At 38.7% G+C, this 19,137-nt stretch overlaps 1 protein-coding gene across 6 annotated transcripts in view; it reads left to right on the forward strand.

The window, feature by feature from the left end:
- The window catches only part of cacna1da (calcium channel, voltage-dependent, L type, alpha 1D subunit, a), a 76,285-nt gene that overhangs the window by 27,919 nt on the left and 29,229 nt on the right, over nucleotides 1-19,137 (forward strand). For 3 of the 6 annotated variants that reach the window (XM_017435452.2, XM_037975334.1, XM_025010413.2), the window contains exons 4-10: nucleotides 7,446-7,585; nucleotides 10,715-10,887; nucleotides 11,349-11,501; nucleotides 12,934-13,130; nucleotides 14,607-14,710; nucleotides 16,722-16,891; nucleotides 18,791-18,865. In XM_017435452.2, the coding sequence (XP_017290941.1) occupies nucleotides 7,446-7,585; nucleotides 10,715-10,887; nucleotides 11,349-11,501; nucleotides 12,934-13,130; nucleotides 14,607-14,710; nucleotides 16,722-16,891; nucleotides 18,791-18,865 (1,012 nt within the window). Of the gene's footprint in view, nucleotides 1-7,445; nucleotides 7,586-10,714; nucleotides 10,888-11,348; nucleotides 11,502-12,933; nucleotides 13,131-14,606; nucleotides 14,711-16,721; nucleotides 16,892-18,790; nucleotides 18,866-19,137 lie in introns of those variants that run through there. The other 3 variants (XM_037975336.1, XM_017435454.2, XM_037975335.1) reach the window with 2 other exon arrangements.

The raw sequence follows: 19,137 nt of genomic DNA on the forward strand, positions 1-19,137 counted from the left end.
ATATAGTTGATCTACCGTTTTAATTCGTTCAATAAGCTCTGAAGCCTGTTTAGTCCTCCTTTTATTTTCACCAGCCACGTAAGATATCACTTGACCTCTCAGGTATGCTTTTAGACTTTCCCAAAGTGTAACATTACTTATCTCAGGCGACTCATTCAGCTCAATAAAAATATCTATTTGTTCATTGATAAAGTCAACAAACTTTTGTTCAGACAGTAGTCTGGGATTAAGTCGCCACGAAAAGGTGGGAAATTTGTCTTCGGGAAAGTTCAACCCCAGAGTAACTGGGGAATGGTCTGATATAACAATGCTACCATAGTCTACTTGGGTGACCATGGGCAAAAGTTTCTGATCAATTAGAAAGTAGTCGATCCTTGAGTAGGTTCGATGTACTGGGGAGAAAAAAGAGAATTGCTTGGATGATGGATATTTGAATCTCCAGGGATCCATCATTCCGTATGTTTCAAGAAACGTATTAATACATCGGGCTGAATTGCTAAGCTTAGTAGACTTTGGGTTGGAATGATCCAATGTTGGGTTCAAAGTACAATTCAGGTCCCCAGCTAGTATTAAATTGTGTGACTCGAGATCCGGTAAGAGGGAAAAAAGATTGCTAAAGAAATCCACATTATCCCAGTTAGGTGCATAAACATTGGCAAGAACAACAGGCCTATTAAATAATTTGCCTTGTGTGATGACATATCTGCCATTTTTGTCTCTAATTGTTTTAGATTCTTCAAATTGTACATCTTTATGTATTAAAATAGCTGTTCCTCTGCTCTTACTGTTGAAATCAGAGTGAAAAAATTGTGAAAAGCCTCCTCTGCGAAGTCTACACTGATCTTTATTTAGTAAGTTAGTTTCTTGTAGATAGACGATGCGGCCTCGTAAGTTATGAAGATGAGAGAATACTTTGTTACGTTTGACTGGATGGTTTAATCCCCTGACATTCCAGCATACCAAAGTGGTGTTGGTTAGTGCCTTATTGTTTGCAGAGGACATAGGTAGGACTCAGCAAAGGAGATATCCAACATGTAGTCCATAAGGGGAATAGGGAGGTGAAAAAGGGGCAGGGAGGGTAGGGGGAACAGGGAATAATGAACACAAAGTTAACAAAGCACCAATAAAAAAACGGCAAGAAAAAAGGAAAATAAGAAAGGAAAAATAAGAATAGCCTCAAAAGGAGACCGCTTTTCTTCCGGTTCGCACATTGTATCTTCATACTATACAAACCAATATAATGCTTACCATGTTAGCCCACACCAGAACCCAAATATAAACTAGTTAAAGTATAGTATTTTCTACAGCAATAATAGCATATATTCCCAAGATAGCATCACAAGGCTCCTTTTAAAAAAGTGTAGGTATAAAAGAAAAGCCAGAACTTAGAATTAGAAGTTATTACGGATTGTGTCCTATATGAAGTAAATGTACTCTATGACATGTATTACCTGTAAGATTTAGTTGTGCAGCACTATTGTTCGTTATTATCTTGCAATGGCGACATTCAGTTCTAATAACTCCAGCATAACTTCAAGCCCATTGTTGTGAAAAGACATGTTCAGTGGGATGTTTCAGCGCTCAGTAGCTCCTTCAGAACAAACTCCTTCGCACGCTTTGGATCCTTGAAGGTAGTTTCTTGCCCATCCGCCGTAGTAATCCTTAACGTTGCTGGATACCTGAGACCGTAGCGGACTCCAGCGCAGCTGCGAAGCAGTTTCCTTACTTCAGTAAAAGCGGCGCGTTGTTTACTCACAGCTTGGGTGAAGTCCGGCAGGACACGGATAGTGTCACCGTCAGCGGTTGTTATCAACCCAGACTCTGCTGCCTTTTTGAGAAGTAATTCTTTTTCCGTGAAGTAGTGGCATTTAACAACAAACGCCCTTGGTGGCAAATCATCTTGTATTGGCTTTGTACGGAGGGTCCGGTGCACCCTATCCAGAGTCGGCAACTTGTCCAGTCCAAGGGCTTCTTTCAGCATACTGGCTACGTAAACAGATGGATGTTTCCCTTGCTCTCGCCCCTCTTTCACTCCGGTGATGCGAACGTTGCTACGCCGTGATCGAGCTTCCAGATCCTCGCACCGGGCTCTGAGCAGGGTAAGCTCTTTTTTCATCCCAGACAAGTCAGACTCCATAGCCGCAATAGCGTCGGCGTTAGCGGTCACTCCGTTTTCCAGCTCAGACGTGTGATTCTCAAGTTTGTCCAGCCTTTTATTAAGCTTATCAGTGGCGTTGCGCAGCTCCGTCTGGATTTCTATAGCTTTGTCGTCCATTTTCTTCAACAATTCTTGTCTCATTGATTGTAATTCCTCCATGATGGCATTCTGGTTGCCTGCTGCAGTCGCCATTGTTGCCTTTGAGCAAGCTAGGCTAGCTGAGCTAGCCTCCGCCTCAGAAGCTCCCGTGTCCTGTCCGAGCTTATAGGCTTGAGATTTTTTAGGCATACCTGGATGATTGTTTGTTGTCTAATATATACAGAAGCCTGTGTGGGGCTATATTGCGTAATCTTATAAGAGCTGTATCATAAATGTAATAGTTCAGGTGTGGAGCTCACAAACCCACGTCCTCACATGGCGCTGCCTCAACCGGAAGTCCTTGGTGCATCCCTAAATTTTATTTTCAGCTTTAACTAACAGTTCACTAGCAAGGACCACGCCACAAAGATGTACGCTTAAAGATTTATTGCAGAAAAGGGATGAAGGGATGAAAGAGCTTGGCCTGGTCATCTGGGGAGAATGTTGGAGGGCTAGAAAGATGAAGACTCAGCGTGGGGGTATAGTCTTAGGGAAAATTAGTTCCTTTTTATGTCCTGAGTCCATATAGGATCCCCCCCCCCCCCCAGACAGAACCTGCAGCAAAAGGAGTAAAGCATGGTTATGTGAAGATGAAGGGAAGGAAAGAGGAAAAAGTGATTGGATGAAGAGGGATGAGGTAAAAGGGGTAGAGGGTAAGGGAGGGTGGGTCTAATGAAACATATCAGAACAAGAAGTGTGGGTGAGCAGAGTTTAAATGGGCTGCTTGGGAAATTAGAGGTGTGGTTTTGGGCATGGCCCTGATCCCGAACCTAAGTTAACATTTTAACTTCATTAAGTTCATTGAATACCATTTTATAGTACAATGAAGAGCAAATTTCATCTCGGAATTCAAAACATGTGAAGAGAGTTGTGGGTTTGATTAAACCCCTGAGGAATGTCTTAGATGTCAAACTCTTTTTTCATTTAACAAAAGCCAGGAAAGTGGGACGGACAATTTTTACACGTGCCACTCTTTGCAAAAACAAACACAAGGCCATTTTCAAAACAAAAGGATGCTGAATTACTTTTTGTAACTTCTGAGACTGGGACCTGAATGGACGTGGAATGTGACTTGTGTTATAGTATGTTTGACATATCACCTCATTTTCTCATCAGTGGGCTGTATTTTTATTAATAATGTTTAATCAACTAGACGAGGTTGCGCTAGATTTTTACGTCTCTGTTACCATTCCTTCTAATTTGCAAAACTGAATGCTAATGTATGGATTCTTTGTGAAAACTGGAGGCGGATAGGTTGCAGCTCATGAGCACTGTGGACACCCTGCTCCAAACTGTTAATGGATTCTTGTTGCTGCTGTCCGCCTGGCTAAGTCATATGGCGAGTTATGTGGGAGCGTGCACGGCTCAGTGGTTTCGCAGCATCATATGTCATGGTGAGCTGATCAGCTGTGAGCTGAGCTGAGTTGTGCCTGTAGACGTGAATACTCACCCTGTGGCATGGGGAGGCCAGTTGGTGCTGCTGCTGTGGGGGTTAAAGAACTTGAGGGCTATTTGTTGATGCTTCAACTGTAACACTTTGCTGCTTGGATGCCTTTTGGGACTTAAGAATGTGCTTTTACCAAATAAACTGTGTTTTAGGCATACCTGAGAGGATATTAGTATGCAAGGTGAATATATTTACTGCTGATAACTTGCATAAATTGTACAACAGAAAGATGTAAACAGTATTGCCATAAGTGGCTGCAGAGCATAAATACACTCAGACATTTATGATCATCTCTGTTCCTTTTACAGTCGATTTCTGTTGTTAGCTCTTTCCATTTTTATTTTATGCTCACACTTCAGTGTGTTAATGAATGACTTGCTTACTCATTAATTGAGAGACAAATGGTTTTCATTTGCAATTACATTTAACATGCTGTTCTGAACCAGGAGATGGCAATCTGCATCATTTAACTGTAGCTTGAAACGCTAAAATTGCTCTGACAGCCTATTATATTTTTATCACCTTGTGTTCCTTTATGCCCGTATGGACACAAAAGGATTTTTTAAAATTTTATGTAATATGTCAAATTTATAATCTGATGTGACCATATCATGACATTGTTTTGGCTGCCATTAAAAGCTGAGTTGTTGTTTTTTTTTCTAACCACAGCAGCAGTTTAACGTCTGGTCAGGGTTTTTTTTTTTTTTGGTTAATACCACTAAAACTGTTCACTCGTCTCTCTGTCACTTTCCCTCCATCCTCACATGAATCGCTCTGTTATCATTGCTCCCTGCGGCTCAAGAACGCTCCGTCACAGAGGCAGCGGCCCTAAGCTTAACTCAGCCTTTTCTTTCAGTAACAAAGAGGTCTGTGCTGTTTATTCTGGGCTTAGTGCTTCGCACAATCTGCAGTTAACCGTCGAGAAAAACGAATTTGGCGGCCAGCAGTGCTCCTGCATTTATAGTGTCCTCACAAGGGCTCCCTCAGGAATAGAAGGTTATTATATATATAATAATATATTTCTATGCATTTGCCTGCATTTTATTCCCTGTGTTAAAGGTTAAATTCCTCTCTGATCATCTGAGGCGGGGTTTTACGGACAGATATTTTTAACATGGCCTGCCTCCTGAAAAAAACAAATAAAACTGTCTCATTTTGATCTTATGGGAGGCTTCAAGACTGTCCTAAATATGCTGAGTCACCTTTGGTTTATGCAACCTCTGTTTCTTACACAGTAAAACACACGCTGCCACTTTGCCTGGATATTTGTGTGCCTCTGCCTTCAGCTTCACTTCCAGTTGTCCTCAACCTGATGGCTTAATGTTCCTGTGTTCCCTCTGCCTTTGAAACAAGCAGAGAAAGGAGCACGACTGAGTTACTTCATGTGCCTCTGCACACAGAGTCCTCTAAAGAGCACTAATTATTTGAGCCATTTCTTTGACTGTGTTTGTTGTGTTCTAACCTCTGCTCCTCTCTGGCTTGAGAACTGGTTTCATCTTATTTATTTATTTGTTTTGTTTGTTTTTTTTGTGGTTTATCAGCAATTTCTTTTGTGGAATTTTAAGAGAAGACGGCAGTGGATCTGAGAAAATACAAATGTGTTTTAAAAGCTTTTGTTGTTAAACATTTTTCATTAAAAGGACAGATAAAATAAAGAACGTTGTACCTTTTTTATCTGGAATGAATTTCATAATTGCTTTCTCTCAGCTTGGCTGACGTTGTCATAGTTATCACATTTTTTTAAATATTTGCAGATAAGTGTTGGAAAGAGAGACGTCTGAATGACAATGATATGTTTTGCAGCTGTTGGTAAACAATGTGGCTTATGATTACAGAATTTCTGTGCTGTTTTTGTCGAAGTTGGATGTCTAAATGTCCTTCTGTAATGGTCTTTGTAGTTATTGTAGGGCATTCAGAAATATTTTCCTTGTTCAATGAACTCCTCACACTCTGCTTATCAGCGCCCCTGGTTCTCATTCATCATTAATCTCCTGCCCAGGTCCTTATACAGCCGGGTCTTTACTCAGAGTCAGATCTTACTGTTATTCCATGCTTATTGGCACTGTCCCAGTATGGGGGTTGTCGTGTTTGTTGGCTTTTCCTGTAGTTTTAAAGGAATGTTCTGTGAAATAGTTATCATTAGTTAGCACCTTGTAGTACAGAGCAAGGAGAAAAGTCTTTTTCCAGGTCAGGCTAATAGCTCTCCAAACAAGGCCCTGTTTCTTTGAAATTGTTTTTCAGGTTTATAAAATGACACACCATTAGCTAATATTAAATTGCTATGCTTCTTCATGACACTGTTGGCTCAGTTTGTTTTCCCAGCTGAAGTAAACAGGGTCATGTAAACGTGTAGTGATTTCACAGTGGCTAAGGTAACATTCTTTCACACAGGTGTGTCGTTTTTGAGAGTACTTTTAGAAGCTTGGAAAAACAATTTTTTAAAGGGCTTTGTTTGGCAAAACTCTTCTGCCTTTTTTCTCTATACTCCTCGCTCTGTGACTGATGTGATGATTAAGGTACTATCAACTGTTTGACAGAATGTCACTTCAGAAATGACCAGACTGTCAGGTTATTTTGAGCTCCTGAACTTGGTCCTGGAGTCTGCATTTTTGGTCCTCATTCACACTGAAACATGACAGTAACTTGATGAGCTGTATTCTACCAACTGAAATGGGGTGTGTATGTGTGTGTTCAGCTGATTTAAAAAAAACACTTTAGAACAATGTTTTTTTTGTTAACATTTATTTTAGTTGATAGAATTTTGTTGAAGTAAGCACACTATGAGAAAGATTTACCTTGAAGAAACCGAGCCAACGCAGACATCCATTCCATATAACTGCTTTGTTCTATTCTGGGTTGCAAATGGGTCAAGTCTCAGCTTCTATTGGTTGAGAGCGGCTACACCTGGATAGTTCACCATGACACTAACTAATATGCTCACACACTCATGACTAAAGTTAGTTTCAAATTACTAATTAACCTAACCTTTGAGTCATGAGAGGGAACTGGAGCACTTCATAGGAATCTGCAGGAAAAAAATTTCACATGGGACAACTCCACAATGCCAATATGCATCACTACACATCAATAAAAAGTAATTATATATTCAGTTCTTCAATTTTGCATCTCATTTGTTTTTAATTTCCTTCTTTTATTTTAATAGATCATATGCAAAGTCCTGCACTGCTCATTGATTAATCATCATCATCAGTTGTTTAAAAAACACACTTGCTATGTGCTGTGATCCAGTTGTGGCTTAACGTACATGTATCGAGACACAAATAAACATTTATTTTTGGTTAAAGTAAACTTTTTAATAAATGTCTTTAGAATAGGACATATACTGTATATAATATTTGAGTTTCATGTATTTTTTGAACAGGTATGCCTACATTTTATCTCGGTAGGAGAGTTTTTGGCTCAGTCACATGTTTGGAAGGCACTATTACTTTTGATTTCACTGTTCGTCGTTTCTCATTTAGGTTCTGGACTTTTTTATGTTATTGTTGACACAATAAGGTGTTCTGGCATTGCTCCGCTGAGTTTTTCATCTATACTACTGATTAGCTTGATTAAATCAACTTCTGATCATCTGAGTGAGTTTGAATCTGTTTAAGTGTGTGTTTTGCTCACCTAAAACATTACCCTGTTCATTTGCAGTTGCAAACTTTTTTTTTTTTCTTTTCTTTTGTGTGTCTGCAGGAAACAGTTGAATATGCCTTCCTGATCATTTTCACAATAGAGACCTTCCTGAAGATTATTGCTTACGGTTTGGTGATGCACCAGAATGCATACGTGAGGAACGGCTGGAACATGCTGGATTTTGTCATCGTGGTTATCGGGTAAGTCCTCGCCTTTGCTTAATTTTGATGTGCTGGGCTCTGATTTTTAACATTTTTTACCCTTTTTTTTTTTTTTGTTACATGCAAGGTCACAAGGTCTGGTTATTTTTAGTTTTCTGTTCTGTTCGGATTTATGCCTTGATCTCATTTTGACAGTTTACAGTATTTGTGAGAGAAGAAGTTAAAGTTGCTTAAGCCTCTGCTCCAAGTGGACAAGTGCTAATAGAGTCCCTCATACACCCACAGTATATGACCCAGAAAAGACAGAGAGAATAAATCAGAGCTTTACCACCAATGGAGTGAGTCACCATCTCTCCATTTTTTTTTTTACGTCTTCCTCCCGTCTTTCCCTTCTCCTTCACTCACACTCTGCTGTCCTTCTCTGTTATGTCTTTGGAGCTTTTTGTTATCTCTACCCTTATAATTTCCTTGAAGCACACATTCATTCAGTTGTGCACTTTCTTAAAACATCTCTGTGAGAACTAAACACAGAAAAATAACAAAAAAAAAACAAAAAACACGTCGAGTTAACATTCGAAATAATAATTTTACCAAAGTAAAACACAGACAAAACCATCTTAATACAATAGAATAAATTCTTCAATTTTTTTTTTTTGTAACTATTCATATGAAATAAAATTCATGTGTAGCCCATATTGCTTTCATCTGAGGTGCATGTTTTCTGCCTGCATCATTAATATTCTGCAAGATCACCTCAAAAAGCAGAAACCTTGAAACAAGATTTCAAAACAAAACCTCAGTTGTGCTCACTATAGGCATACTACTATGGCTCATAAACAAAATGCAGAAATTATATTAAAAAAAACGTAGCAACATTTACAACGCCCTTTTGTTTTTTTTAAATTTTGATAATTCATGCTGTGCAGCTCCCCACCTCACTCTGCCCTCAATCCTTTCTCCTGCACATCTTATCATCTTCATCTTTATCACAGCGTTTCATTTTTTCCCCTCTCTTCCTTCCTTCATTCCCCTTTTCCCTGCCCGTATTTCTCTTTTAATACACACACAGTCGAGTGGGTAGCTGGGTCAGATCTCCGTCTGTGTGCCGCATGCAGGGTTGATCTGCCATCCAGTCGAATGCAAAGAAGGCTGCTGCCCCTGCTAGGAGGGGTGACTGTTGCTGCTAAATCACTGAAATGAAAAACTGAGATAATCCAGCTAGGATCTGATGTCAGAGCGCTGCAGTCAACTTTTACACACGATTCAGAGGGGATGGGGATCTCGGATGTACTGATACAAAAATGTGGTGTGCATCTGATCATTTACTGGCACTTAAATGCTTTCATTGCCCGCCACCAAAAAGGAGGGCGATAATGTAATTGCCTGTGTTTGTATATGTGTGTGTTCGCATGTCTGCATGTGTTCATTTGTTTGTAATGTTCCATGGTATCTCATGGACCAGTAGACAGATTTTAATGAAACTCTCGCAAACTAATTTTTAGCTGTACATCTACAACTAAATATATTTTAGTCATCTCAATTTAAGATGGCTTCCAAAGCTAATCTATTTTAGTAAACACAAAAATGGCTCTAACTTTGTCAGTTTTACAGAATTTGAGCTAAAATTTTGAAGCTGACAGTAATTCACAACATATACTCCAAGCACTCTGCATTTTACGACATCTTTGCTTAAAACTTCGCCATTAACTATTGAAATAAACCCTGTTAGCAGAATATTGCATGAACCAGTGGTCAGATTAAAAAACAACTATCAGAAAGTAATCATTGGATGAACATTTACTATTGATTAACCATTGGAGTCAGCCCAATGCAAGATGGTTGCCACAGCTAATTAACCTTAGCCAACATAAAATAGTCATAAATCCGTCAGTTTTACAGATATTGAGCTAAAATTTGGTGTGGTAGTAGCTGAGACTCCTCCCCAGTTCCTACTCAAACAGCTAAAAGATTGTGTGAGAACTTTTAAAACTTTGGCAGTAATTTAAGTCAACCTTGTATGCAAGATCACCTCAAATATATTTGTTAAAGTATTTCATATTTTAACAAATTTTAATAAGACTCTCAGAAAGTAATCTTGAATGTCCATCTACAACTAAATAACTTTTAGAGTCAACCTGATTCAAGCTGGATACCACAGCTAATAGACCTTACCAAACACGTGACTACAACTCTACCATTTCTTACAGCTACTGAGCTAAAATGTGGTGTGTTTGTAGATGGGTCATACTCAACAAATATCTTGAGAGCTAACAGATCTTTATTTAAAACTTTGACATGCAAGGATGATATGCATTTCATCATGAAAAGCTTGCTTTTTAATTTTTGAAAGAAAATTAGTTGTGTGTATTGCTCAAAATGATGACTCGTATTTTTATTTTCCTTTTGCAAGAGGGCTTAACAAATGAATAATAAACAAAGATTTTTGAAAGAAACTTTTTTATAATCTGAATCACCTGCTAAAGACTTGGTTCTTCAGAGGAACGTTGTACGGAGTTGTCGATATGTGCGTGAGAGTATCTTTCGAGCACGGAAGGATGAGTAGTGAAACCCCTGGTAGCAGGCAGTCAGTCCTACAGCTGTGACTCAGTGGAGCAGAAGTCGGAGCAGACTGTGCTGAAAGGCCATCAGAACTTCTTCCAGCGCCTATTGGCAGCTTCATTCACTGCTTTTAGACCACAGCTTTGATGTAATGAGTCGAGATGATTTTCCCTCCTGGCTAGGTGAGGGATGTCTAACTGACTGTAATGAAGTGTCCTCTTTTATGGTGAGAAACCTGTTTGCAGTCAATCCTACTTTGAGACCAGAGTACGAATCAGTTTTTATGGTGAATCTTTCTTCTGTTGAAGCATATATATTTGAGATGCTGAACCATGTCCCGAGCTCTTTATTGGCAGGCATTTATGTATTAATGATTAATGTATATTGCTAATATTTCTGCTTTAGTGCCATCATTAATAATACCACTAATATTAGACTGATTATCTGTGGGTGATGAGCCAATGATTTCTGAGGTAAACTCCAGCTGTTTGACCTAAATGATCCTAAAAAATTACTGAATTATCTCACAAATTGTCATATCAGTTGTTATCTATTTTAGTCCTGATTAAACTGTATTTGAATTAAATTATTGTCTTTGTTTTCTGACAGACTCTTCAGTGTTGTCTTAGAATTTCTGACCAAAGATGAGAAGGGAGAGGGCGATGGAGCTAGCACCCATCCGTCGCCTCATGGCCATGGAGGTAAACCTGGTGGATTTGACGTCAAAGCCCTTCGAGCCTTCCGTGTGCTGCGACCCCTGCGGCTGGTCTCAGGAGTACCCAGTAAGTGGTCAGAACTTTGGAGTTTTCTGTAAAGACTGCCTGTGTTAACACAGGAAGGTTTGGTGTATATTTCTGCATTTTTGTACAATAATTCTCAATCTAAATCTGAGTAAAATGTCTAAACAGATGGTCCAGTTCTAAAGGTCTTTTGTACAATAATTCTCAATCTAAATCTGAGTAAAATGTCTAAACAGATGGTCCAGTTCTAAAGGTCTTTTTACTAAATACATCAGAGATGGGTGCTGTGACAGTAAATCTAACAAACTTAAAATATATAGGTTAGGTTAGATGCACATAAAATGCAAACTATCTCTTTCCATCTGGTGCCATGTGTGGTATTACTTTTTCCACTAAGAACAGAGGGAAGAAACCGATAGAGCTGATTCTTTGTAACCATGTTTCTCTGCTCATTCAGTCACAAAAAGCCAGGCTTCTGATTTGTTATTTTCCTCTTTGCTCAGGTTTACAGGTGGTGTTGAACTCCATCATAAAAGCCATGGTTCCTCTGCTGCACATCGCCCTCCTTGTCTTGTTTGTCATCATCATCTACGCCATTATCGGCCTGGAGCTTTTCATCGGTAAAATGCATGCAACCTGCTACATAGCTGGCACAGGTAAGTGCTCTCGGCTTTCTTTTACACATAAAAGCAAATCAGCCTTTTAGTCAGTGTGCTGTTTATGAAGTTCTCTTTTTTTTTTTTTTTTCTTTGTAACTTGACTTGGAAAAAAGAAACTCTGCAGGTTTATCTAGTAACTTGTTTACAGCATATAAGGTATAGGACAGAATATTAACTTACTTTTTCCCATTTTGAAGAAAAGGCTTGTGATTTAAATTGGACCCTTTTATAAGAGTATATATTTGTATATTATTTCTTCATATAATTTATTGCTGGAGTTTCAAATAACAATGCCAGTGTCTGTAAAATACTTTGAATAGTTAGTCCCAGCAGTTTTTTCTACTCTTGTGACAAGCCCAGGTCAAGCCATCATTGATTTTCCTTTTATAGTCGTATGATTGATGCACAGCACGCCCACTCGGTCAGTGCTTTCTTGGAAAACGCATATGTTTTGGCAATACATCCTCTTTGTGTTGTGTTATTGGTGTTTAATTTGCTCCAGGGTGCAATTTTCCAACAGAGCTGGGCGTCACTTGTTTTGAATCAGTGCAACATTATTTTATTTGCCAAGTTCCCTGTTTTAACTGTTAACAGCAGATGCATTTCTTTTAGTAGCTGTTAATACAAACATATACATCACTGTGCCAAAGTCGGCATCAGAAATGTAGTTAAAAAGATTTTATTTATCACTCTCAAACCAATGCTCCCTCTGCTTTCACATATGGTGAAAGAAAATTACATCAAAGGGATAGTTCCGATATTTTGAAGTGATATTGCGTGCCAGACTTCAGACTCGGTTTCTGAACTAACAACAAGGAGCAAATTTCCAACATTTAAACCAGCCCATATGTCCTAATTTCACAGTAGTAAAAATAAAGGCTTTTTTCTATTTTTTTCTAATTTGTGTCACGATTTACATGGTCATCTGTGGTATTACAGCTGGCTGGGTTCTGTTGCAATACATTTTATGTGAAACACAAATAGAAAATGTGGTAAGCTTACCCGGTCTGCATAGCAATACAAACGTATTGTGATGAAAAAAATCCAAAACATGTAATTTGCTTTAACATCTGAAACAATTTGAAAGTTTTAGATAGCTGAAATTTGCTCTTTAAAGGGCTTTCTTTTAAATAGCTCAGTTTGATTCTCCTGATTGTCCTATTTGAATCCACTCTAACTACTGTCTATTGCAGGGAAGACACTGACTGCTCAGAAGTACTGCATACAACTCAACTCTAAATAATCGTCACTATTGCTTTAAGTCAGAAAATGATACATAAATCGTACATACACTACTGATTAAACTATTTGAATGACCTATTTTGTGCTGCAGAGTCGGAAGCTGATAGGCATGATAAGTGTGCAGACTAACAAATATACTGAATGCATAAGTTATTAAATTTCATAAGCATGGTTTCTCTTACCTTAGATGTGATAGGAGAAGAAGAATCAGCTCCATGTGCGATCTCAGGGCATGGGCGTCAATGCCCCATCAACGGCACAGAGTGCAGAGAAGGATGGCAAGGTCCCAACGGTGGTATCACCAACTTTGACAACTTTCTGTTTGCCATGCTGACAGTGTTTCAGTGTATCACCATGGAGGGCTGGACGGATGTGCTGTACTGGGTGAGTCTTTTGCTCTCTCTCTCGCTCTGACCGCCCATTTCAGTATTGTGTGACTGACACATGCCTTTGGCTTCAATGTGTCCTCAAATCAGACACACAGCAGTAATGTGGCTGACAACATGGTGACGAAGCTGCTGATCATTTCTTGAGGCAGCTCTTATCACTCAGATATGATTGATTGCCCAAATGACTCATCGCATTTATCAACTCTTAACAAATACTACTGTTCCGGCACTATCAATAATCTTACAAGACCTGTTATTTTTTTTAAGCTGACACAATTTCTTGAAGTTTTAATTCAATTTCTGTGAGATCCATCAGTCAAAATAGTAAAAGGAGGCAGTATAACAACTCACTTTTTAGCTCTGTCTTCACAGCTGTGTTGATAAGAGATGGTTTTATAATAATAAAAAAATGCCACATAGCTTGACTCCACCCTTCTCTTCTGCAAGTTGTTTCTCTTTTAATCTCAGTCCTAAAGCTTTGAGCTGTCATGCAGTCACAAATGTAGACATAATATATACATAGTTGTCTAACATTATCAAAAATCACTCAATGAAGCACAAACTACTTTAGCACACCCACAGCAAAACATGTTTACACTACCAGAAAGTAGAATGATAGAAACAAAAGACTTGACTGGTTGTTTTATTCTCAGTTTTTCTCATTTCAGGTTTAGCAACAAAATATTGATTCAGTTTAATAAATGATCACAACAGAAATTGAAAGATGCAACTTAATGTCAAACCAGTGAACCATAGATGAGTCTAAATCTTAATTTTATTCCTTCATATTAGCCTGAATAATCTTGGATGCCATTGTCATTTCATTTTTTTGCTACCAGTGAGCTTCATTGCTTGTATATGTTATTAGATTAGATGTTATCAAGGACCCAACCACTGGACACATGAAACAGGGAGAAGAACATTTGCACGTAGCATTTAATAAACAGTTTGTGCAAAAGAAAAGAAAATATTGCTAACAATCAGCAAAAAAATCTTTTTTTTATTATTTAGGAATATTCCAAACAACCTTGACAAAAGCTGTTTGAATTACCTCAGTGCTAAAGAGATGGGAGGGAATTTGCTGTTAATAGCAACATAAAAACTGAGAATAAGTTTCAGCTTCTACTTCTTACGTACAGGGAACGCAACCTGCTTTAAAGTTGAAACTGAATGGAGATGAAAATGGGGGGCTGGATAATTACACACCAAACTGGGCCTGTCAGAACAAAACTTAGAAAATATGAAGAAATCACTGAGAGATTTTCACATCAACATATTGACTTAATTGTGTTTGAAGCTTTGATGAGGAAGTCTTTCCATGAACCTAGATAAATTCTCTGAAGTGCACCTTTAAGAAATTTGTGTTCTGCTCATGTTTTCTGACTATTGGTCTCTTGCAGTTCATTTCACTCTGTTTCTTTCTCTCTTTTCCCACTTCTCCTTCCTTTCTGATGACTTCTTGCTCCTCCAGATGAATGATGCTATGGGCTTTGAGCTTCCATGGGTGTATTTTGTCAGTCTCGTGATCTTCGGCTCCTTTTTCGTTCTTAACCTGGTTTTGGGTGTGTTGAGTGGGTAAGAACCTTCTTCTCTTCAAACGCAGAGACTTTCTGCTCGGTTACAGGCTGGAAGTTCTCTGTTATTGTATAATTTTCTGTGTGTCTGATAACTGGCTACTTTTGGCTCCTGTAGGTCAATGATGCCATCGGATGGGAAACCCCGTGGATTTATTTTGTCAGCCTGATTATACTGGGCTCCTTTTTCGTATTAAACCTTGTGTTAGGTGTGCTAAGTGGGTAAGAGGCAACTTGTGCAGTGGATTTGGTCTGCAGTGTGCAAAGCATGTTTCTGCGTTTGGGTTGCAGTGGTAGCGTATAAATCAATATGTGCTTTGCTGCAGATTCTTTGCATGTGGCACGTGAGCCACACCAACACACTGATCCTGAGAACATTTATGCACATTGTTTTTGAAGAAAAAACAGCTAGCTTAGTCCACATTAGAAAGTCAAGATAAATTCTTTCTCAGCTTTTTTTTTTTCCTGACCTCAGTTGATTTTAAACTCTTAACTCTTTACTTTGCCAACTGCAACGTGGGCATTTCTTCTCCCATCCTATCCTGAACCTCCTGAGAAAAGAATTAATCTTGTTCCTTGCCTTTCACTGTGTTCCTAAGCCCTCTCAAACCATAGTTTGCTTTACCAGCTCTATGGAGTGAGTAGTTGGGGGCTATTATAGTAAAAAAAAAATCTTCTGGATGGTTAGCTGACAAGAGAGTTGTTTGTAATTATTCTTTTTTAAAAGACACTAACAGTTCACTAAACTCTTAGATCAGGGGAATCTTGCAGCCCCCTTTTTTTTCGCTGCTTTTAATTATTGTTTGTCACCGAAAGGGAAAGACGGACAATTATGTTTTTCCCTGTGTCGGTGTGTGTGTCTGTCTGTTACCAACATGTCTTATAAACGACTGGACAGAGTTTAATGAAATTTTAGGGAGATAATCACTGGAGGTAAATCTACAACTAATTAATTTTGGAGCCAACCCAGTCAGAGTTGGCCAGTAACTAACTGACTTTCAAAAACAAAAAAATGACTTTTAATTCTGTCAATTTTACAGATATTTAGCTAAAATCTGGTGTGGTTGTTGCTGATAGTCATTCTGAACACATACTCCAAACATCACATCAAGTGGTATTGCATGAGATTGCGCATAATATTATTTTCACCGATGAATCTGAACAACTACAACTCTGTCATTTCTCTGGCAGGTGGTATGCATTCCTTCAAGGAATGCTCAGCCTTAATTTAAATTGTGTTTGCATCAATTATCTAATTTCAGTTGTACTGTGAGGCAGTTGTCTTACCACTGAGTGTCTGTACTTTTTGTCACACTTGATTTAATTACCATGAAGTGATATTGTTTTATAAATCCAAATATGCCGCTATTGCAGCTTAATTATACTTTTTCTGCAGTATTAAATTGTAAATTTACCAGCTCTCATCTTGTACAACTTATAAATGAAGAATTCATGCTAATGTTGCATGTCTCCATGAGACCATCTGTCTACCTAAATTACCTTTTCTGTATGATTAGGATGCTTGCCTGAAGGAAATGCTACTGCACTGCTGGGCTCCATGTATAGCAGTGTGTCGTTTCTCGTAGATTTACATCTCCCTCCAGTGGCTAGATTTCAGAAAAACACAACATATTGAATAATTATGACTGAAGTATGCATCTTTAAAGAATACAGTCTGAATAGAAAGAATAACTAACTAATATTTTGGTTAGTTTAACCCTCCTGTGGCTTTGGGGTCAAATTGACCTGAAGTTACAAGGGCTTCTCTTCCTCTCTCTATCGCTCTTTCTCTCTCGCTCTCTTTTGAGGGCTTCAGGACGGTTAAAAGTATTTTGTTGTTTGGGATGATTTAGTGCAGGATGACAGTTTTTTGCTTTTATGTTGTGTGGGGGGAAACGTGTGCATCTTGTTTTCTGTGAATGTTTCTTTTAGCCTGTGTTTGTGGTTATTCATGCACTTTTTGTGTATTTGTTTGCTCTTTTTTTTGTCCATGTTCGCCACTTCAACTTCAGAGAGTTCTCCAAGGAGAGAGAGAAGGCCAAAGCTCGAGGAGACTTCCAGAAGCTGCGGGAGAAGCAGCAGCTGGAGGAGGACCTGAAGGGTTACCTGGACTGGATCACTCAGGCTGAAGACATCGACCCTGACAACGAGGATGAGACTGATGAAGGGAGCAAGCGTAACCGTAAGCACCTTCCTTTATGAGTATCGCATAAGGTTCTTGCAATGTAAAAACAAAATATCCAACAGTTATTAAGTGCTTAAGGCTTAAGTGCTTTGCGACTTTGTTTAAGGTCACGAGGAGAATTTAGTTCCCTGGAGCTTTAAAAAAAACAAAAAAAACGCATCCACATACTGCAGATAAAACCCAAGTCATTCAGGCACTGCACACACAAACAACACAAGCAAATATAAAGATACACGTATAAAGATTACAGGGATATTAGGACAGCTCTGCCAGAAAAAAAACATGACAAGACTGAAACATGTTTGCTTCCATTTTGTGACTTTTGACGTTAATGTATAAGATTGCTTCTGCGCTTGCTTCTCATCATTTACCGCATAAACTAAGACATTTTTCTTTTTTGGCTAATAGTATAACTATTTTTGACAAAAGTGGAGAAAAAAACAACTAACCATCATGGAGATGCATCAAACATTTATGTACTTGACTAACTGCAGTACAGGTAGAAGAAATAATATCAACTTTTGTGCTACTGTGTCAGATTCCATCTTATCCACACAATGGGGCACATTAGGAAGCACAAACATCTCCTTATACAGAAGAATGCTTTGATGAGGAAACAACAAATTTTTAAAATCAATAGTTCTGATTTTTTAAACTGTGTTTCTGTGAAAATATTCTGAACAATAAATATCCTACCTGTCGTAGAAAGCTCTTTGAATGACTTCCGTTTTGGAGAAATTTGGTTTAATTCTGACCAGATTGGCGAGCTAAGTGCTAGTCTGAGTGGGGTCGAGAGAACACAGGACGCACTACAGCTAACTGCTGCTGCTATTTGTTCTTACAAATGATCATAGAATTTATGGCAAATAACTATGATGATGGTGGAGTAAAGGCTTAATAAATAGCGTTTACATAAACCGCTGTGATCTTTGAGACTGGAGTTGTTTTAGAAAGGCAGCAATCCACTGTGGTTTTTGCCCCGCTGCCACACTCAGACAAGCTGTTATCTTTTCTATTCAATCAAAAAAGTGTTTTTCCAAACTAGTTCAAAGAGCTATCTACAACAGGTAAGATATTAATTCTTCATACCCTTTTCACGGAACCCCACTTTAAAATATCTGAACTTTAGCTTTAGAGTGGTTAGTATAAACAATGTGACGTGTTGGAATCTGAATATACAAACCGGTTTTATCTCCACATTTGGTGTTTGTCACTCATGGAAGTGGGAGATGCTGTATTTACCACTGGAGTTTATCTGAGAGAGGGACAAAAACTAATATATGACTTGAGCAGTAGACAAACTATTAATCCAAATCCTCTTTATTTAAGCTGTGCCTATAGAGAACAGACAGCCTCCATCTGCTTCACCGTGTCGTTTTAATGTTGGATCTCTTTCACTCTGTCTACTCATTATGTTACCTGCATAGTTTTATGTGTGCTCCGTCTGCGTTTGTCGATCCCACCTGTCATTTCCTCTTTTTACTATTTCTTCTTTAATTTTATTAGCAGTGCTTTTTACCTTAATGTGAGCTTCCGTGTTAAGAGCTGGAAAGTCTGTACTGTTTCTCTCTAACATCCATCTTTGGCTTTTAGTGTTTAGCTGAGAGTACGTGAGCTAACATCTTCACATGTTAGCGCAGGTCCTCGTCACCTTCAGATGCTTCCTGTGACTAACAGCTCTCCATGTTGTTCTTCTGCCCTCCTCAGTGTCTGCAGCCCAGTGTGACTCCTGCTGCTCTTGTCGTTTGTTGGATATTGATATTTTTGAATACTGTTGTTGTCCTGTGGTGCTTGTCTGCTCTGACCCATTTTGATAGCAGCCCATTCTCGCCCCCCATGTCCCTCCGCTGTGCCGTTGTGTCTGAATGCATGGGCTTGCATGCATTGCACATGAAGGGGTGACTCTGGCTGACCTCACTGAGAAGAAGAAGGGAAGGTTTGGGTGGTTCAGCCAGTCGTCCGACACTCATGGTAAATCCTGTGGTTTTTCCCTCCAGTGTTCTTCAGCTTTTGTGTCTCTGTTTTTGTGTGTGTTGTTTTGATCCTCTAATTGATTGAATAAAGACTAATAACTGATGTTTGTCCTAAGTCAATATAAAACCTAGCTGCATGGTTTTGTTTAATAAAAACTAAACATATATATTTTCACGTTTGTTGAGCTTTCTGCACCAAATATTCAGAATTATTGGTGAAGATATGTTAGCCCCTCATGGCAAGTGACAAAATGTCTGTTCCAATTTACA

Source organism: Kryptolebias marmoratus, linkage group LG4 (genome assembly GCF_001649575.2).
Source record: "Kryptolebias marmoratus isolate JLee-2015 linkage group LG4, ASM164957v2, whole genome shotgun sequence".
NCBI classification, from domain to species: domain Eukaryota; kingdom Metazoa; phylum Chordata; class Actinopteri; order Cyprinodontiformes; family Rivulidae; genus Kryptolebias; species Kryptolebias marmoratus.